Source organism: Mobula birostris, chromosome 6, assembly GCF_030028105.1.
Source record: "Mobula birostris isolate sMobBir1 chromosome 6, sMobBir1.hap1, whole genome shotgun sequence".
NCBI lineage: Eukaryota > Metazoa > Chordata > Chondrichthyes > Myliobatiformes > Myliobatidae > Mobula > Mobula birostris.
The window spans coordinates 186211950-186234571 of record NC_092375.1 but is presented as its reverse complement, the minus strand read 5'-3'; the positions used below and the strand labels follow the sequence as shown (position 1 = coordinate 186234571).

Here is a 22622-nt window from a genome sequence, read left to right as displayed (position 1 = left end):
ATACTTGTAGGTCCTCACCACATCCACATCCCCACCATCAGTAATATCAGGGAGCAGTGCAGGCTTATTCTTCCTAAAGTCTATCACAATCTCCTTTGTCTTACTGATGTTGAACTGTAGATAATTCTGGATCCACCTGGACTGGCAGGTAAGTGAGTGCTTAAGGACATACACTAAAGGCCTGGGGTGGATTAATCTGGACTGGGAGATAAGAATCAGAACCGGAATCAGGCTTAACTATCGCCGACGTATGTTGTGAGATGCGCTGTTTTGTGGCAGTACATTGCAAGATATAAAAATGACGATAAATGACAATAAAAATATAAGAAATCAATAATGCAACATAGAGGAACATCAGCTGGATGTTCAAATTGGAACTGAAATTGAGTTGTAGAGTCACAGAAAACCACAGCACAGAAACAGGCCCTTTAGCCCATCTAGTCCATGCTGAACCATTTAAATTGCCCAGTTCCATTGACCTGCACCCAGACAATAGTCCTCCACAGCCCTCCCATCCATTTACAGTACCTATCCAAACTTCTCTTAAATGTTGAAATCAAAATCACATCCACCACTTGTGCAGACATCTAGTTCCACACTCTCACCTCCCTCTGAGTGAAGGAGTTTCCCCTCATGTTCCTTTTAAACATTTCACCTTTCACATTTAGGCTACGACCTCCAGTTGTAGTCTCATCTAACCTCAGCAGAAAAGACCTGCTTACGTTTACCATATCTATACCCTTCATAATTTTGTGTCAAATCTCCATCTTCTACATTCTAAGACTAAAGCTCTAACTCAGGTCCTCCAGTCTGGCAACATCCTTGTAAATTTTCTCTGTACACTTTCAATCTCTTCACTCAGATCAAATGTCTACCACAGAAGGTTATGGAGGCCACGTCATTGAACGTATACAATAAGTAGGTAGATAGAGTACTGAATGCCAAAGGATTAGGGGAATGGGGTGAAGATGCATCAGCCGTGATCGCATTGAGTTCTGGTACAGATGCAAAGGGCCAACTGGCCTGTCCCTGTTTCTGCTTTCAGTGATTTTATACATTTTGATCAATGCTTGATTGTTTGTTCCTGTATTTTGAACAATAGACTGTATTCTGGGATCAGAGAACCCAAAACTGAGGGTCTGAAAAAGGCCAATGCAAAATGAAAATAAAGAATAGATGACTGTAGCAGTTTATGCACCAGGAAAGGCAGGGTAGCTCTCTCAGAGCTCAGAGGTGAAGGTAGTTCACTTATACACAATGTTTATGCAGACTGGCCCTACAAACTGTTTGATAGGAATGTCATTTGTAACTACTTCCAAGAGGACTACAACTTTGTCAGAGGGTTTGGAGGCTTGTGTGCCTCAATGACCCAGAGAGCAACATTAGCTGGAGTTGGGGCTTTGTGCCGAATAGTCCAAAAAAAACGAGGTCAAAGGTAGAAGGCAGACTAAGAGTGGTCCACCGGTCCTCCGGGTTCAGGGGTTCAGCTCAGGGCTAACAACCTTGAGTGCTAAATCAAAATACTTTCTTTACTTTATTGTCGCCAAACAATTGATACTAGAACGTACAATCATCACAGCGATATTTGATTCTGCGCTTCATGCTCCTTGAAGTACAAATCGATAGTAAATAGTAAAAATTTAAATTATAAATCATAAATAGAAAATAGAAAAGGGAAAGTAAGGTAGAGCAGAAAATCCGAGAGGCAGGTATGAATATTTGGAGGGTACGGCCCAGATCCGGGTCAGGATCCGTTCAGCAGTCTTATCACAGTTGGAAAGAAGCTGTTCCCAAATCTGGCCGTATGAGTCTTCAAGCTCCTGAGCCTTCTCCTGGAGTGAAGAGGGATGAAAAGTGTGTTGGCTGGGTGGGTTGTGTCCTTGATTATCCTGGCAGCACTGCTCCGGCAGCGTGCGGTGTAAAGTGAGTCCAAGGACAGAAGATTGGTTTGTGTGATGTGCTGGGCTGTGCTCACGATCTTCTGCAGCTTCTTCCGGTCTTGGACAGGACAACTTCCATACCAGGTTGAGATGCACCCCAGAAGAATGCTTTCTATGGTGCATCAATAAAAATTAGGAGGGTTTTAGGGGACAGGCCAAATTTCTTTAGCTTTCTCAGGAAGTAGAGGCGCTGGTGGGCCTTCCTGGCAGTGGACTCTGCTTGGTTGGACCAAGTCAGGTCATTTGTGATATTGACCCAGAGGAACTTAAAGCTTTTGACCTGTTCCACTTCCGCACCACCGATGTAGATGGGGTTGTGCGGTCCGCTAATCCTTCTGAAGTCAACAACCAATTCCTTCGTCTTGCTGACGTTGAGGGATAGGTTATTGTCTTCGCTCCATGCCACCAGGTTCTTAATTTCCTCTCTGTACTCAAACTCATCATTACCCGAGATACGGCCTACAATTGTTAAAAAACCAGCAATGAAGAATCCTTCTACATCTGAGTGCGACAGTACTCCTGAGTCTCCACCCAGGACTTGCATGGCTGACAGTCGTGAAACGAGAAGAAGCTACTGACATTATGAAGGAAACCCTGAACACCAGCAAGAGATGGAGGAACTTTATTACTGTCCTAAATGGCAGCAGCATTAGGTAGTAAAACTTTGCATCCAATCCATATCCTTTGCATTAATGACCGGTTGAAAGGCAGTTGTAACTTTGCTGTGAATGTCTAACTCTTGCTGTTTATGCCATAGAAAGTTTTACGAGGCAATACAGAGTGAAAACTACTTTTCTAGTTAAACCACATGCAAGGATGTTGTGGCATCTCTCAGTCTTCCAGCATTGCTTTACACTGCTCTCTCACACACTTTACACTGCTCTCTCTCTCACACTTTACACTGCGCTCTCTCTCACACTTTACACTGCTCTCTCTCACACTTTACCCTGCTCTCTCTCATACTTTACACTGCTCTCTCTCACACACTTTACACTGCTCTCTCTCTCACACTTGACACTGCTCTCTCTCTCACACTTTACACTGCTCTCTCTGACACTTTACACTGCTCTCTCTCACACTTTACACTGCTCTCTCTCACACTTTACACAGCTCTCTCTCTCACACTTTACACTGCTCACTCTCTCTCACACTTTACACTGCTCTCTCTCTCACACTTTACCCTGCTCTCTCTCACACTTTACACTGCTCTCTCTCACACACTTTACACTGCTCTCTCTCTCACACTTTACACTGCTCTCTCTGACACTTTACACTGCTCTCTCTCTCTCTCTTTACACTGCTCTCTCTCACACTTTACACTGCTCTCTCACACTTTACACAGCTCTCTCTCACACACTTTACACTGCTCACTCTCTCTCACACTTTACACTGCTCTCTCTCACACTTTACACTGCTCTCTCTCTCACACTTTATCCTGCTCTCTCTCACACTTTACACTGCTCTCTCTCACACACTTTACACTGCTCTCTCTCACACTTTACACTGCTCTCTCTCTCACACTTTACACTGCTCTCTCTCTCTCACTTTACACTGCTCTCTCTCACACACTTTACACTGCTCTCTATCTCACACTTTACACTGCTCTCTCTCACACCTTACACTGCTCTCTCTCTCACACTTTACACTGCTCTCTCTCTCACACTTTACACTGCTCTCTCTCACACTTTCACTCTTCAGTCTCATTCTCTCCTGCTCTCAGCTGCACAGACTCTTAATCAACACACACAAAATGGTTGAAGAACTCAGCTGGTCAGGCAGCATCTATGGAAATGAATAATCAGTTGACGTTTTGGGCTGGCACCCTTCTTCAGAACTGGAAAGGAAGAGGGAAGACACTAGGATAAAAAAGGCAGATAGAGGGGAAGGAGGATTGCTAGAAAATGATAGGTGAAGCTAGGTGAATGGAAAGGACTGGATATGAAGAAATCTAACAGGAGCGAAGAGATGACTGTAGAAGGAAAGGAAGCGGGGGGGGGGGTCCGTGGGAAAGTGACAGGCCGAAGCAGTGAGGGGACGGGAAAATTTTTATTACTGGATATTTTTTACAGTCTTTTTATCTTTCCCTCTCATTAAACCATTTCTCCCTCCTCTCCACATCCAGCTATTTGAGTGCTAATGTTATCACTATCCACTCTCCGCATTGCGTTCTATCTCCTTACAACTTTTACCAATGTGTTTCTCTCCACACTGACTCTACCACTTTCTGCTTTTCCTGGTCAACATATCCCTGAATCCTTCAATATCTGTCAGATTTTTAAACATTTATTTTCACTTCAGCGTAACACTTTGTTCTCTAAAAGATGAGGTGGATAGTTTCTTCGAACTTTGGATTTGTTTCTGTTTTCACTGTGATTTTAAAGGCATCCGTTAGTCTTGCGAGACCATGGATCTGCGCCTGGAAAGTCTTCACTCTCCAGGGCACAGGCCTGGGCGAGGTTGAATGGAAGACCAGCAGTTGCCTATGCTGCAAGTCTCCCCTCTCCATGACACCAATGTTGTCCAAGGGAAGGGCATTAGGACCCATACAGCTTGGCACCGGTGTCGTCGCAGAGCAATGTGTGATTAAGTGCCTTGCTCACGGACACAACAGGTTCCCTCGGCTGGGGCTCGAACTCCTGACCTTCAGGTCACTAGTCCAATGCCTTAACCACTTGGCCACGTGCCCATCACTGTGATGTTATGCACAGAATCCTACTGGTCTTGTACTTATTAACAGTGGCATTATAATGATTTACTGGAGATGAATTACAAGCCATCAGTGGATGGGGGATCAATGTGATCTCTAGTGACATTGTTCTGACCAAATATTTTAATTTCTAACGTTTAATTTTGCACATTATTTTGAACTTTGAAAATGTTAAGATAATTGACCCTTCATTTCTTTTCCATGGATGCTGCCTGTCCTGCTGAGTTCCTCCAGCATTTTGTGTGTACTACTCTGGATATCCATCATCTGCAGAAACAATCACTTATCTTCAAAAATTGAATGGGCTGGTTTTTTTTGGCCACAGATTTCAAACACTTCCAGAGCCTACAAGCTTCCTTTCAGAGGGAACGGTCATCAGAGAATAATCACAAAGCATTATTATGGATTTGCTTCTGACTAGGTTTAACATTGAATTACAGATATATAAATAGTTATTTGTTCTGTCCTTTTTTACACCAAATATGGTCTATAATTTGGGTTCCTGTCAGAAAATGAAAAGAAGGAAATACATCACTCTTTAAAGAGAAAGATTGTGTGGGCATAGGTATACCGTGAGCATACAGTAATCTGCAAAGGTCATAAACAGTGCCCCCTCCCCCCCGCACCGGGAGTTTTCATCTTTTATTGTTTTACAACATTGAATCAGTGGGTTTAATTTGGCTTTTTTTTGATATTCAGTGACTTGAAAATTTTATTGTATCCAACTCCTGACTTGTGCTTTTCAATAACCTTTTCACAGAGTTGTTTAGAGTGTTCTTTTGTCTTCATGGTGTAGTTTTTCCCCAGGATACTGACTCACCAGCAGTTAACCCTTCCAGAGACCGGTGTATTTTCACTACAGTCAATTGAAACACCTTGACTGCACACAGGCCTCCAAAAACAAATCTCCATTTAACCAGCTCTGTGACTTCCAAAACCAATTGACAGCACCAGTGATTACTTGGTGTCTCACATTAAGGGGGAGGGGTGAATACTTACACAATCAGTTATTTATGTTTTATATTTGTAATTAATTTAGATCACTTTGTAGCGATCTGTTTTCACTTTGCAATTAGCCTGCAGGCATTTCATCAGCAGTCGAGGTAACATTCTCAGTGCAGAGTTTTTGGTGTTTCTCTCTGGGACTGCTCACATTTAGGTAGGAGTCCATTGCTTGCTCGGTCCTGATTGGCTACCCCTCCAGCTGAACTTGAATTACTGTCACCGTCCTGTAAACTTAACCAGTCTGGCCATTCTCCTCTGACCTAATCATTACCAGGCATTACTGTAATCATTACTGTCGCTCACTGGATGTTTCTGGGAGCTTTCTTTACACAATTCTCTGTAAACTCTAAAAAGCCTTGAAAGGATTCATTCACTGCCTTCCAAAAATTCAACTGGGTGGCTGAGGAACATTTCTTAACATTTGTAAAATATATATTTATACAATACAACAAACTACAAAATCAAGAAAGACACATAAATCAATTCGTGACCTTTTATTTTTGACCAGAACATTGAAACTTCAGCAGTGATAAATGCCTTTTAATTGATAACACCTCAAAATCCACACCTCAAATTTACTCCAAATTTTGATTCTATTCTCCAAAATCTTTGATAGTTTTGAAAGTTAAGATACTGACTGACCCGGAGAAAGCAATAACATTGCCTGTTTTCTATGATACAGAAAGAAAGGGATCACATCATATTTTACATTAGTGTCACTAGTACTATTTCCTCTTCATCATACTCAATCCCAAAACAATGCTAAAAGAGAGCTTTTGCTGGCTTGATTTTACCAAAACTGAGCAGAAAATCAGAGATAGCAGTTGGCATGTAGGAGAGAGGAATCCAAAAAATCTTTGCATCGATTCCAGCAGAGTACCGAGTACGAGGATGAAGAGAAGTCAGAGCATGATTCAGGCACCACACCACTTTCATCAAATCTGGGTTGAGTTGCTTCTCCACTTTGGTTGTCAGGTTTAAATAGACTGTAAAACAATATGAAAAGTACATTTAAAGAAAATTGTTTTTCAACTATGATATTGATAAGCACCATATATAACAGACGGCAGAGTATTAGAGATACATATTGTATGCACAAAGGAAAGGTGAAGTGTTTTCAGATAGATTTTATTTTCCTAGGAGTCTGCTAATTTTTGTGATGAGTTGTTGACTTGTGCAGTAAAGGCTCACTCTCGGTGTTATGTTTTGTAACTCCAAACCAGGAAGATCTGGGAGTCCGAAACAAGACCACAAGACATAGGAGCAGAATGAGGCCGTCTGGCCCATCCAGTTTGCTCCGCCATTCAATCATGGTGGATCCTTTTTTCTCCTCCTCAACCCAGTTCCCAGCCTCCTTCTTATAACCTTTGATGCCATGTCCAATCAAGAACCTATCAATCTCTGCCTTAAATACACCCAGCAACCTGGCCTCCATAGCTGCAAGTGGTAACATGATTACAGTGAATGGCGGTGCTGGCTCGACGGGCCGAATGGCCTACTCCTGCACCTATTGTCTATTGTAACAAATTCACCACACTGGTGAAATGTGGTCTGACTCTGAGCTTACTTTTAGCGAGGCGCACGTGCATCATGTGGTAGCGTGATGACATTTGTAATTGCCATAGTTTTACATTTTTACAAAACGGTTTAATCAATCAATATATACACAAGATTACTCAAATATTGTTGAAATAGACAACAACCTGTGTGCTCTCACAAGAGGAAACAGGTGGAGTTCCTGCCTCTTCTCCAAGAAATGGTTCTTGCTACCTGAAATCAAACAGGAAGTCCCTGACAGACCTCAATTTTTATCTCTCCAGCCTCTCACTCCAATAAAATCCCATTTTATTACTCCTCATGTCTCTTGTAACCCAGGTGACTGAGGAAGAATTTAATGGATTCTTTCTCTTCGATTGATGCTGGGTATATCGGCTTCCCCTCCCTTCTGGGAGACTGCATGCAGCTGCTGCTAGTGGGCTGGCGGTTTGAGGAACTGGGATGCAACCATGCAATCTAGAATGAATGGACCATCTGTACTCCTTATCACATTCATTTTGCATTATTACGATATATAGAATTACTGAAACTGTGTGTATTAACGCCCCAAATTGTGGTTCCATTCTCTGAAATCTTTGACAGTTTAAAATCAAGATTCCTGACTCACACCACCGAAAGGGATAATGTGGCCTATTTTCTATGATACAGGAAGAAAGGAATTTTTAAATGAAATTTTACACCAGTGTCACTATAGACTATCTACTATTGTGTCAATAGTTTAAAGTCTACAGACACAGCAGTAAATAAGGTTGAAAGAGTACAGAGAAAATTTATAAGGATGTTGCCAGCTTTGGAAGACCTGAGTTATAAGAAAGTATTAAATGAGTTAGGACTTTATTCCTTGGAGCATAAAAGATTGAGAGCAGATTTGGTATACAAAATTAGGAGGGGTACATGTCGGGTAAATGCAAGCAGGCTTTTTCCCACTGAGGTTGGGTGGGACTGCAACCAGAGGTCATGGGTTAAGAGTGAAAAGTGAAAAGTTTAGAGGGAACCTGAGGGTTGTAAAAGTGTGGAGCAAGCTGTCAGCACAAGTGATAACGTTGCTTGTTTCTGGTATGTTACAGTAAAATATGCTTGAAACATATTGGAAATGTTGAAATATTTCTAATATTTATGCTAATTTGATATGATTTTGATTGAAATTGGTTAATCAAAGACAACACCTGTGTATGACTCACACAGTTGTACTGGGTACAGAGTGAAATGGGGCTAATTTGAGTTCTCTTGCAAAATTCTGCTGTAACAATTCTATGATTCATTTGATTATGAAATTCAAAACATTCAAAATATGCAGGTAGTATTTTGTATTTTCATCTTTTAACTTTCAGATCCTGGCTTGAGATTGTAGTGCTGTGTTGGTCATACTTGAGATTAGAACTTGAACAACTTCCTGAGCAAGAGGAAAAGAGACCACAGGCTGCAGGCAACTGTGCAATTATTGAGCTGCGAATGCTATTATGAATAAATCGCAAGCAGTGGGTCTTCGAACCGGCTGTGCGGCCTGGCGCCTTGCTATCTCCAGGATCTGCCTGCAAGACTTGTGCCATCAGGTATGGCCCTGTAGACGACCCGGTTCCTCCCTGATATCTCCAACTGAAGCGTCATGGGAGACTGAAATATTGGAACAGAGAACAGCGTGTGCTGCTGTCGGAAGAAGGATCCTGTACTCCATCCATCCTCTAACCTCACCCCTCCATGGTGAGTACAGAGTTGTCAGGGTGCTTGGAGAAGTTACTTGGCACATTGCAACATCGAAACAGTAAGCTGGTATTCTCAGGTCTCATTGTTGCAGGATCTCTCTCTCTCTCTCTCTCTCTCTCCCCCCCCCCTTCTCTTTCTTCCTCTCGCCCCTCTCTCTTCCCTCCCTCCCTCGATGGAGGGAGAGAGAAAACCTGCCTGAGAAACCGAAGTGCTGATTATGGACTGTAGGTTTTCATGGGACGAGATCAGGGTCTTTCTGGGGGCTTTTGCTATTGCTTGCATGATGGGAGGGTGGTGGGGTGGGGAGGGAGAGGAAATCAGTGCCTCAGCTGCTGCTCGTGCATGGAAGGTGTGAAGGAGTGGCTGGGCTTCACGTTTCTGATGTTTCTATCAGCCATTCTTTGGGATTTATTGTTTTGTGAATATCTGTGAAGGATAAGATTTCAGGCTGTATACATTCTCTATATTAAGTTGGACCAATTCATTTGAACAATTTATATATAAACATAAAAAACTAATAAAGATGGATTTTGCATTTTCTACACTATTGTGCTATCTACAGGTGAAGCATAGCAGTGGATGAATAATATTTATTGAGACAAGCTTCCTTTAGGTAATGTATCCATTTGGATCACAAGTTCATAATTGGATATCTTTAATTAAAAACATCTAAATATATATAAGATAAAAACAACTAACCTTTATCCATGTAATCATGCCCATATTCTTCTTGTACATCTGGCGGTAACCTACTCCACAGCCTGTTCATTTCCTGCCCTATGTCGTCGATATTACCCATGGGTGTTTTGAAAAAACCTGGCTCAATACAAGCTACTTTCACTCCAAAACACTTCATATCTCTCCTGCAAAATTACAAAATAAAACCATCATGTTGTTACAAACTTTTATCTATTGGCTTTTGTTTTCTAAGTCCTTTTTTATTTTATGTATTATAATGTTCAAGCTGCTTTAAATGATAGACTATGAGGGGACCCAGTCAATCTTTTATGAAGTAATAATAATAATAAAGTTATACAGCATTTTTCCTACAGATGTAATTCCAGGTGACTTACGAAGAGTAAAGATTAAAAATGAAAATAAAATACAAAATGATGTTCATTAAAAAGAAGGTTGAATAAACAGGTAACACACACAAAATGCCAGAGGAACACAGCAGGTCAGCCAGCATCTATGGAAAGATGTACAGTCGCTATTTCTGGTTGAGATTTCTGTCTTAAGTGTTTCCAGCGATCTGACCTCCACAGCCATATGAGGCAATAAATTTCACAGATTAACCACTCTCTGGCTAATGAAATTCCTCCTCATCTCTGTTGTAAATGGACGTTCCTCTATTCTGCGGCTGTGTCCTCTAGTCTTAAACTCCTCCACCACAGGAAACGCCTCCGCATACTTCCTGTCCAGGCCCTTCAACAATCAATATTTCAATGAGATCACCCTTTAATCTTCTGAATTTCAGTGAATAGACATCTGGAGCCAGCAAACACTCCTCATATGACAAACCTTTCAATCCCAGAATCATTTTTGTGATCCTTCTTTGAACCCTCTCCAATATCAGCAAATTTTATCTTAGATAAGGGGCTTAAAGCTGCTCACAGTACACCAAGTGAGGCCTCACCAATGTTTTATAAAACCTCAATTACATCCTTGCTTTGTATTGTAGTCCTCTCGAAATGTATGTGAACATTACATTTTCCATCCTCACCACAAACTCAAATAAAAAATTAACCTTTATGGAACACACATCAAAGTTGCTGGTGAACGCAGCAGGCCAGGCAGCATCTGTAGGAAGAGGTGCAGTCGACGTTTCAGGCCGAGACCTGAAACTTCGTTAGTCCTGACGAAGGGTCTCGGCCTGAAACGTCGACTGCAGTTAGTCCTGACGAAGGGTCTCGGCCTGAAACGTCGACTGCATCTCTTCCTACAGATGCTGCCTGGCCTGCTGCATTCACCAGCAACTTTGATGTGTGTTGCTTGAATTTCCAGCATCTGCAGAATTCCTGTTGTTAACCTTTTTGGAATCTTGCATGAAATCCCTTTGCACCTCAAATTTTTGTATTTTCTCTCCATTTAGAAAATAGTCTTCCCTTTTATTTCTTCTCCCAAAGTGCATGACGATTCACTTCCCAACACTGTATACCATCTGCCAATTCTTTGCCCATTCTCTTCATCTGTCTAAGTCCTTCTGTAGCCTCTCATCTTCCTCAAAACTATCTGCCCTTCCATGTATCTACATATCGTCTGCAAACCTGGCCACAAAGCCATCAATTCTGTTATACAAATCATAGATATATAACGTAAAAAAGCTGTCCCAACACATACTCCAGTTATACACCACTGGTCACTGGCAGACAACCGGAAAAAGCTTGCATTATTCCCACTATTTCCCTCTTGCCAATCAACCACTGCTTTATCCACACGAGTATCTTTCCTGTAATACCATGGGCTCTTAGCTTCTGAAGCAGCCACATGTGTGGCAACTTCTTAAAGGCTTTCAGAAAATCCAAGTATTCAACATCCACCAATTCTCCTTTATCTATCCTGCTTGTTATTTCTTCAAAGAATTCCAACAGATTTGTCAGGGAAGTTTTTCACCTAAGGACACCATGCTGACTTCAGCCTATTTTATCATGTGTTTCCAAGTACACTGAAACTACATCCTTAAGAATCAACTCCAACATCTTCCCAACCACTGAGGTCAGACTAACTGGCCTACAGTTTCCATTGTTCTCCCTCCTCCCTTCTGGAAGAGTGGAGTGACATTTGCAATTTTCCATTCCTCCAAAACCATGCCAGAATCAATTGGTTCCTGAAAGATCATTAGTAATGCCTCCAGAATCTCTTCAGCTACCTCTTTCAGAATGCTGGGGTATATACCATCTGGTCCAGGTAACTTAGCTACCTTCAGACCTTTCAGTTTCCCAAGAACTTTCTCCTTAGTAACGACAACTTCACTCACTTCTATCCCCTGACATTCTCAAACCTCTGACATACTGCTAGTGTCTTCTACAGTGAAGACTGATGCAAAATACCCATTCAGTTCATCAGCCATTTCCTTCTTCCCCCATCACTACCATAGAGTCTAAATGGAAGAGGAAATATACAAGCACTCTGGTCCCTGACTCCAGCCACAAAGATGACAAATTTCCTGGCCCCTGGTGCTCTGGTCCCCAAGCCCTGGTACCAGATCTTGGCTCAGGGCTCACTCTCAGTTCCTGGCTGATATTCTGCAGCAGGAGCAAGTCGGATAGTGAACCACCAGGATTCCCGAAAAACAAAATGCCAGATTAAAAGAACTCTGCTCTATTATGTTGATACATAAACAGAAGTATCAAGGAGAGCATCTTAATTTCAAACTCACCTGAGACTGTCATTGAAGGCTTCTACACCAAATTTAGAGATGCAATATGGTCCACTTACAGGGCTGATCCTTCCAAATACACTTGCAATATTCACTATTCTGCCTCGTGCCCGCTTTATCAGTGGAAGTACACTCAGTGTGACCTCAATAAGTCCAACCAGGTTGACATTCAACACGGCTCTGTAATCATCTATCATAAGCCAGTCAACAGGTACAGTGGCGTTCATGATGCCAGCATTGTTAACCAGCCCCCAGAGTCCTATAATTGTTGAAATGAACAAAAAAAAATTTAATGTCAGATTACCCTTTATTATAATTGATTGGCCCCTAATAGTGTCTTGTGATTTCACACATAAAACCCACATTGAAGCCAAAAAAAAATTATATTTTTATATACATACACAAACACACACACACACACACACACACACACACACACACACACACACGCACTTATATGCAGTCCACATACAAAACGTTAATGCTGTTGCCCTAGTGTTACAGGTTCATCATGCTCCTTGTCTTATATCTAAATTCTTGGTGGAGTAATGGATGAATAGTAACTATTAAAGTGTTTAATTAATTTAGAAGTGTTGGTGCGTGGCCAAGAGGTTAAGGTGTCAGTCTGGTGATCTGAAGGTCGCTATTTGAGCCTAAGCTGAGGCAGCATGTTGTGTCCTTGAGCAAGACACTGAACCACACATTGCTCTGCGACGACACCGGTGCCAAGCTGTATCGGCCCTAGTGCCCTTCCCTTGGACAATATCTGTGGCGTGGAGTGGGGAGACTAGCAGCATGGGCAACTGCCAGTCTTCCAGACAACCTTGCCCAGGCCTGCGCCCCGGAAACCTTCCAAGGCGCAAATCCATGGTCTCACGAGACTAACGGATGCCTATTACAATGATTTAGAAGGATCAGTTGAACACTGTGTTAATGAACACATATTGTTTGAATAAAAAACAGGCATTAGAACAAAAGATCCAAGAGTTTGACTGTTTCTGGGTCTCTCTATGCTTATCACACTTGTATTTACTGGGGTGCCTTTCACTGCTTTTTTGTACTTTGCACTGTCTGGAAGTCACAATCAGAGCTTGGACCCAGGGGTGGTTTCATGAGTGAGTCGAAATTCGGAGCTCCCCCTGACACAGCAGCAAGTAGTATCTAAGAATCGTGAGCTCTGAAATCTTTGTATTTTGTGTGCTTTATTTGTGCTTTCTATTTTATGAAAATAAATAGGCTTAAATTACTTTATTGTTCTTGTATGCTTGTTAGCACATCTCCTGGAAACACAGATTGTTTGGGTCTAATCAACCAAACCCACTACACTCGCTCAAAAGACTGCAAGTGCCACAGATCAAAAGGATGCCAGGAATTTAATGGAACTGACTCGCACTAGATGCAGGGACACCTTTTCTGCCTTCACTCAAGAGCTTTTCCCGTTTCCTTAAGCTAGGCAGATAGGTAGACTCCATTCCCGGTGTAGTTATAGTTTGAAGACTGTTTTAATGATCACCAATATATCACAGTATGCAAGCAGCTGAGTGAAAAGACAGTATTTTAGGCATTCTCACAAAAGACGGATTCAAATATATATCAAAACTCCTTTGACTCCGAACAAAGTGCTTCCTGCTTCAGAATGGTCAATCTGATGATGACGGTTAGTTGCTAACAACACAAATAAAAGTAATCAACAACAGCTGCAAACTTACAATTAGGCATTGAGAGCTCGTCGCTAGAAATAAAACAGCAAACTAAATGGGTGGGGTGGGAGGGGGTGGACATAACAGTACCTCCACCCTCCAGAATCAGAAAGACAGGTGTGTTAAGAGGGCCTGAAGGATCACTGGGGACCCGAGTCACCCCAACTCACAAACGGTTCCAGCTGCTACCATCCGGGAAGCGGTACTGTAGCATAAAAGCCAGGACCAACAGGCTCCGGGACAGCTCCTTCCACCAGGCAATCAGATGAATTAATTCATGCTGATACAATCCTATTTCTATGTTACACTGATTGTCCTGTTGTATATACTATTTATTATAAATTACCATAAATTGCACATTTAGACGGAGACATAACAAAGATCTTTACTCATGTATATGAAGGATGTAAGAAATAACGTCAATTCAATACAAAAGTCTAAGAAATAAATTTAATCACGGCAGTGGATTCCAATTAATTGAGCCATCGGTTAATCAGTCTCCTATTTGACACAAAGAATAAAAACAGAAAATCGAGAAAACAGCCAGGATGCCCTTTATTTGGAACATCATGATATTTAATTGGGACAGAAGACTGTTGCTGAGCTGTTCCTAATTAGAGTCAGTTAACTGATGGTTTGTCTCTTTCTTTGTATACCTTTTAAACTATTTCCATGAAACTTTGACTTAATTGTGGTACCCACTTACCTGAGCCAAAATGTACTGTTCCTGATGTGTCCTAACCAACCAGAAATCAAATCAGAACAGTCTCTCCAAAGACAACACGGAATTCAATCAACCTACAGAAAATGCCAGCAATACTCTTAAGAGCATGGAAACCATGTCTAACAAAGGATTCATTTATTGAGATACAGTGTGAACAGTCCTTTGCGCCCCTTAAACCCACACCACTCAGAACTCCCCCGATTTAACCCTAGCCTAATCACAGGACAATTTACAATGACCAGTTCACCTACCAACCAGTACTTCTTTGGACCGTGAGAGGAAATGGAGTCACCCAGAAGAAACCCACATGTACACGGCCAGTACGTAGAAACTCTTACAAGCAGAGGCGGGAACTGAACCAGGGTCAACTGTATTGTAAAGTGCTGTGCTAAACACTACACCACCGTGGATCTCCTGCCTTTGGAGGCAGAGCACAGGAGGATAACATGACATCCCCTTCGACTCAATAGGATGAATGGCCTAATTCTGCTCCTATTCTTTATGGTCTTATGAAAACATCTGTCCAAACTGTAACAGAGTTAATGCTTCAGATCAAAGACCCTTCATCAGAAGTAGGTCAATGAGAAAATAAATTGGTTTTCAGTTGCAGAGAGGGTTGGAAAGGCATGGAATTGGCAGTAGTAATATCTGTACATTTGCATGCTCCTGAATCATTGATTGTGTGCCTTCAGGCTTCTGTACGTCCTCCCTTATGGTAGGAACGAGAATGAAGCATAACCTGGGTGGTGGGAGTCCTTAATGATGGATGCTCTCTGAAGGTGTCCTGGGTACTACGGAGTCTAGTGCCATGATGGAGTTGACTAAGTTCACAACTCTTTGCAGCTTGTTTCAATCCTGTGCAGTAGACCGCTTCCCCCCACCACCACCACCTCAATACCAGACAGTGATGGAACCAGTTAGAATGCTTTCCATGGTACATTTGTGAGTGTTCTGGGTGACATAAAATTCTCCTTGACCTCCTAATGAAATATAGTTGCTGCACTTAATACTCCAAATGTGACCCAACTACTGTTTTACATGCTTCAACATGAACTCCCAATTTGTACACTCAATGCCCTTCTGCTATCTTTACCACCTCATCCACCCATGTTGCCACTTTTAGGGAGTTATGCAGCTGCACCGCAAAATCCAACTGAAAGCCTGTGTCCTTGATGCTCCTACCATTTACTTTCCTCTTGCGTTTGACCTTCTAAAATGCAACACCTTCAATTCGTCCAATGGTGGGGGAGCCTAGGGCCAGAAGGCACAGCCTCAGAATAGAGCGCTATACATTTAGGATGAAGGTGTGGAGGAATTTCTTTAGCCAGAGAGTGGTGAATCCGTGGAATTCATTGTCATGGGCAGCTGTGAAGGCCAAGTGGTTGGACATAGTTAAGGCAAAGGTTGATGCATTCTTGATTAGTCAGGGCATGAAAGATTATGGGGAGAAGGCAGGAGGTTGGGGCTGAGAGGGAAATGGATCAGCATTGATGGAATAACAGAGCAGACCCAGTGGGCTACATGGCCAAATTCTGCTCCTATGTCTTATGGAATTCATGTTGAATTTTACACACAGGATTAATTCCATGAACATGCCTGTCCCAAGCCTTTTAAGGTGACTTTTCTTTTTTTGTTGCTATTATGACACATGAGTTTCACTTGAAAGGCTAGCATTTGCCTTCCAAGTTGATCACCCCTTCATAAAGATATGGAGGACCATCTGCTTGAACTGTTGTATATCGGATGAAGATATGTATGTTGGTTGCAAGTTGTAGGGTTTAGATTCAATGATGTGGAAGTGGCAACATATTTCCAAGGCAGAATGTGTGTGATTTCCAGTCAATGGTGTTCCTATAAGCATGCTGGCTGTGTTTGGGAGGTACTAATGGACAAGCGTAGATGAGCACCAAAAAGACAGTCTGTAATGATCAATAAGCAAACTGTTTGGAATCAAATGACCTTGTCTCATGTCTCAGGGTGGAATATGTCTGCACCCAGACCACCTCTACCCCAGCATAATTTCTCTGTTGCCTGACCCACTCCCCTCCCTCGGCGCCCCACTGTCGCCATTCCTATTTGCTCTTGCCAGATTTACATACTTGCTCCCTGCTCCATGTTGAGAAAAAGTCTTATACACCCTGGCTCTATGCTTATGTGTATATTATATTTATATATAAAAGCCCCTTCAAATAGAGAATTTACAAATATGGAGTATTACTGTATGCCTTTTCAGTTCTGAAGCAAATGTGATGGCTACCCTTTATCTCTTTTACCAATCAACTTCCCACTCCCTCCCACTCTCCCAGTTTCAATTATCATCGGCCACCTTGCACGTCTTCCTTCCTTCTATCTTCTTACTCTGAATTCTCCCCTTCCTTTCCAGTCCTGAAGAAGAATCTGGGGGCAAAATGCCAACTGTTTATTCATTTCCATAGATGCTGCTTGGCCTGCTGAGTTCCTCCAGCATTTTGTGCATTTTGTTTTGTAGAACACCTTAACACTTTTTTATCTTCTCTATTTGGTGTTGCACTGTACTGCTGCCAGAAAATTGACAAATTTATCAACAAAAGCCAGTAATATTAAAACTGATTTGATTACTGAAGATTTTCAAAACGCATTTACTGCTTTACATTTTTTAAACATATGGTGATATCACGTGTCATGTGTATGAACATGATTGGACAGAGTTATGAGCATGCGTAGAAATGAGAGAATGATCTAGAAACTGTATGTTAAAGACGTACTTGCTGTTGTAAATAAAATTTCTAGCTTTAATTCTTCCAGAATATGGTTTGTTCTTAGTAACCCACGATACGTGTAAAGAACACAACATGGTGTCAGAAGTCAGTCTGGAAGAATAATTCCTTTCGCTAACATGGCAGAAGTGAAGATAATCGAACAAAAAGAGCACAAACTTTTTCATTGTTTGCTAACAGCTTTAAAAATGGAAGTTCTGCAACCCGCATCAATGCTTCAGCTGACTGGAAAGGTAGCTGAAAATTGGAAAAGACTTAAACAGCATTTTGAAATTTATTTATCGGTGATCGGAGCATAAAATAAAACAGAAAAAACGAAAGCAGCGATCCTACTCCATGTAATAGGGGATGAAAAAATGTAGATAATTTGAATCTAAAAGTGTTAATCGACAAATTTGAAGCATTTTGTATACCGAAGTGTGATGTGACGTATGACTGCTACAATTTTCTCTAATGTCGGCAGAGACCTGGTCAAACGATTGATCAATTTGTTAGGGAGTTGAGAAACCACAGTAAAAGATGCAAGTTTGCAGAGTTTACAGACTCTCTCATTAAAGACAGAACTGTTTGCGGCATTCTGGATAATGGTCTGAGAGAAAGACTATTAGAACTAGATTTGAATTTGGAAAAAGCTGTGGCACTCTGCAAAGCTTCTGAGTCGGTGACGTCACAGGCTAAAGACCTTTTTATTGAGAATTGCAACCTTAACGTTGCTCACAAACGTATTAGAAAAAATAATAAAACGGCAACGAAACCGACAGAGAACAAGACGTCATCTGAAAGGAAAAAACTTTGTGATCGCTGTGGGCGGGAGCACTGACCTAAAAAGTGTCCAGCCTATTGGAAAATGTGCAACAACTGTGGTAAGAGTAATCATTTTTAATGCTGTTGCAGAAGTAAAAAGGAAATAAAACACCTAAATGCTGTGCTTGAAAATAAATGTGAGTAGTTTTATATAGATGTGCTTTGTGAAAACAAACAAGTAAGAATGAGTGGACTTTTCCATTGCAAGTGAACCGAAATATTATTCTGTTTAAATTAGATACTGGAGTACAAGTAAATGTTCTTGCAGAATCTGAGTTTAATGCATTAAAGCCAAGACCAAAGTTACATCAGACAAATATAAAAGTGACTGGGTATTCAGGTGCAGACATTCCAGTTAAAGGAACATGTGCAGAAAAAGTATCACACAAAAATATTGAGCACATACTTTCATTTGTGGTAGAGCCAAAAAATGTACTGAATTTGGTAAAAAGAGTCTTAGTCCTGGACAGTGATACAGAGTCAGAGTACGGTGGACAGAACCCAGACTTGCCAGTACAGTACAATACGGATCTGAAGCCAAAGAGTGACAAGAATCAGGATCCAACTGAAGAAGTGAAAGCACAAGTGAAGGAATTGAAAAGTTTTATTGAAATGATGAAGTCTCAGCATAAAAAAGAGATTACACAGTTAATGGATGAATTGCGATTTCTTCTCAAAGACTTTAAGAAAGAGCCAACTTCAGAGTTTCAGTTAACTGGTGCAGACCGGACGAAACAAGGAAATAACAACGAAACACAAGTACTGTGTGAACCACTTAGAAGGTCTACTTATGTTCTTAAACCCCCAGGGAGACTGATAGAGACATGTTAAATGATGCTTCTGTTTGTTTAATGTTGCTAATTGCTTTTCTTTTTAAGGAAAGGAAGATGTGGTGATATCACGTGTCACGTGTAAGAACGTGATTGGACAGAGTTATGAACATGCGCGGAAATGAGAGAATGATCTAGAAACTGTATGTTAAAGATGTACTTCCTGTTTGCTGTTGTAAATAAACGTCCTAGTTTTAATTCTTCCAGAATATGGTTTGTTCTTAGTAACCCACGACAGAACAGATTAGACCCTCTTTATTTGAGAAACAGGGACAGTTCACATTAAGCAATATGATCTAAGACAGGGGTAGCAACCTACGGCCGGCGGGCCAGGTCTGGCCCACAAAGGTATTTTGACTGGCCCGCAAGTAAATATTGAGATACTATGCTTATCCGGCCCGCGAGCAGTTTTTCCTTATTCTGAGTGTTTCACACAACCAACTGATGGACATGCATGACGTCCTCTTACACTGGACCCAGGTTCCCTTTTGTTCCAGACCAAACACTGGTATATACGAATGACGGGAAGGCAGACTACCTTATTAATATGTATTAGATACTCTCCGTGCACGCACAGGTTTTCAGATGGGATCATTCAAATTTGTAAACAGAAACAACGTCACTGTGTTTTAACAAAAAAACCACGCTAAATATCCAGATATTTACATGTGCTACGATACTTGTTGAATAACTCGCGTTTTGAAATACAATCAAAAAAATTCCAACGGCAATGAATGCAAAACGCAGGAAGAGTGCTGAAAGAGCAGTGAAAATGAAGGAGATACCCGTGCCGGCTACAAGGTCTCAAAACGTATTGCAGAAAAGATGAAGCCTTTTACAAATGGAGAGTTTGTCAAAGAATGTTTACTGGCAGTGGTGGCTATTGTTTGTCCTGAAAATAAATCTTTATTTGCAGCTATCAGCCTGTCAGCAAGAATGATCACCCGGCGAGTTTTAGAAATGTCAGCAGATGTTAAAAGTTGTTTAAGGGATGCCTGCAAAGAATTGCATTTTTTTTTCAATTGCGCTTGATGAGAGTACAGACTTGAGAGATGCAGCTCAACTTGTGGTGTTTGTGCCAGGACTGACCTCAACTTTTCAAATTTTTGAGGGGTTTATTCAATTAATTCCTATGAAGGATACGGTTACTGGAGCAGACATTTTTGAAGCTTTGCTGAAAATGATGTCAGAAATGAAACTTAATATGTCGAAGCTAATTGGCATCACAACTGATGGGGCACCAGCAATGGTGGGACAAAAAAACTAAACTGAGTTCTGTGATTACTGATTAGCAACCTTGGTTAAGCACAAATGGTTTTATAGCATGTGTTATTCACTAATTTGAGGAAAAACATAACTAGATGTATTTAAATGGATAATTCCAAAATTTCAAGTTTTTTTTAAAATGGCATTTATCTGGCCCACTGTCCGCTCATTAATACGTGATCCAGCCCATAGAGGCAAAAAGGTTGCCGACCCCTGATCTAAGAATTGACAATTTCTATTTGGCAAAGATGGTTTAAATTTAAATTACCTTTTCCCTTTACCTCTGATTTTACAAATTCTGCTGCCTTCCCAATGCTCTCAGACTTGGTAACATCAAGTTGAATTGTTTTGAGTCTCGATGATGTCCTGCTCTCCAGTTCCTCAGCACCCTTCTCAGTAAAACAGGCAGCCAGAACATGGAATCCCTGCTGGTCCAGATGCTGGGCCAGAAGATTTCCAAAACCAGAGTCACAGCCTGTGATGTACACATGCTTGTCAAATATATTTGTTATCTGTTTCCTGTCTCTGTACCGCCAGCACAGGAAGCAAAGTACCAGCCATAGAATCAGATAGCCAAGCATTTCTGAAACTAGAGAAAAACATGCAGCATTTCAGAAACTATTTCAATTGTGTGAAGTCATTGAAAAATAATTCTGAGGTTCAACAAGTGCACTAGGGAACACAAGAGTCCAGAAAATTTGATGTAGTTTATTGGTAAGATTAGATCCTACTGTAAGGGAAATACAGATATGGTGATGAATTCTCAAACTAAGAAGTGTCTTGCCTGATCGAGAGACTTTTGCGAATGAAGCACAAGTGTCTGACCGATGGAAACAATATTGTGAAATGTGATGTTTCATCGTCTTTAGCACACCAAAAGCTACAAAAGCTTAATTGGCTTATTCTTTAGTCACAGAAAAGTACAGGTAAGAAAGCGGCCCTTCGATCCGTCCAGTCCATGCCAAAACCATTTAAACTGCCTACCCCCATTGACCTGAACCCAGACCATAGCCCGCCATACCCCCACCATCATAAACACTGAAATCCAGCTCGCACGCACCAGTTGTGCTGGCGGCTTGTTCCACACTCTCACAACCATCTCAACAAAGGAGTTTCCCCTCATGTTCCCCTTAAACTTTTCATCTTTCAACCTTAACCCATGACCTCTGATTGTAGTCCCACCCAACCTCAATGGAAAAAACCTGCTTGCATTTACCCTATCAATACCCCTCATAGTTTTATATACCTCTATCAAATCTCCCCTCTACCTTGTACATTACAAGGAATAAATCTCTAACCTACTTAATCTTTCCCTACCACTCAGGTCTTCTAGAGCCAGGCACGTAGAACCTAACGCTGATAACTTCAACATGACGTTGTTTAAAAAGTCAAATAATGGTTTGACATGTACAATAAGTGGTCAGGCACTAGACAGGGTTGATGAACAGAAAAACCTCGACCCAGGTTGGGCAAGTTTTATCGATGCATAGGAGGCTGTGAGGTGACCTAATTGAAATATACAGGATTATGTGTGCGATACAGAGAGGAGCTCAGAATTGCATATGGTGACGATATGTACTTTGATAATAAATTTACCCAAACTTGTTGCAGATGTGGTCATCACGAATCGCAATGGTCTCATCAGCTCCCACATCAGCTGCTACAACACACCGCCTGATCCTGTATCCTTACTTCATTTCATTAGTTGCAATTTCATTAGTATCCCGGTACCAAACGTACCTGATCTTACCTGCTACTCACCTGTCCCACAGACTCACACAACGGATACTGCAAAGTCGACTCCGAAATCTCCGAAGCTAAAAGTTCAGAGGCCCGACCCTATCTCTGTCCCCTCCCACAATGGGGGTTCCGCTTAAACTTCACTTTTTATTGGCCCAAGTGAAACACGACGCAACAAGAGTTCCTCTTCTCAATTACATATGTTCTCGCAGGGATCCTCCTCGCAGCCCGTTTCCGCTCTCGCACAGAAACTCTAAAGCAAAATTAACTATTCATAATAAAATATTCACAAGAATAAAGCGTTCCACATCTTTTCATTCTTTACATTCATGGTTAATAATTTCCATATTGGTCTAGCGCTGTTGTCAGTAACATGGCGCTCTCCTGTTTTATATTAAATACTACAAGAATTGAGGAGATTCCTCACCACTCCCTCCCCTTTCGGCCCTTCCCTCTGCACCAGGAGAAGAACCCTACATCTTGGGCTCGCCCAGATTTCATTATCACTAC

The 22622-nt window shown here is 41.5% G+C and overlaps 1 protein-coding gene across 1 annotated transcript; it reads right to left on the bottom strand.

Annotated features, from left to right (window-relative positions):
- Positions 1 to 6131: 6131 nt before the first annotated feature.
- On the bottom strand, positions 6132 to 22211 carry LOC140198667 (retinol dehydrogenase 7-like). Its single transcript, XM_072259685.1, has 5 exons — positions 22134 to 22211; positions 20641 to 20961; positions 12293 to 12551; positions 9613 to 9776; positions 6132 to 6638 (listed from the first exon to the last, which is right to left on the bottom strand). The coding sequence occupies exons 2-5, from the start codon at positions 20951 to 20953 to the stop codon at positions 6415 to 6417; spliced, it is 960 nt and encodes a 319-aa protein (XP_072115786.1). The 5' UTR covers positions 20954 to 20961; positions 22134 to 22211; the 3' UTR covers positions 6132 to 6414.
- Positions 22212 to 22622: the final 411 nt, after the last annotated feature.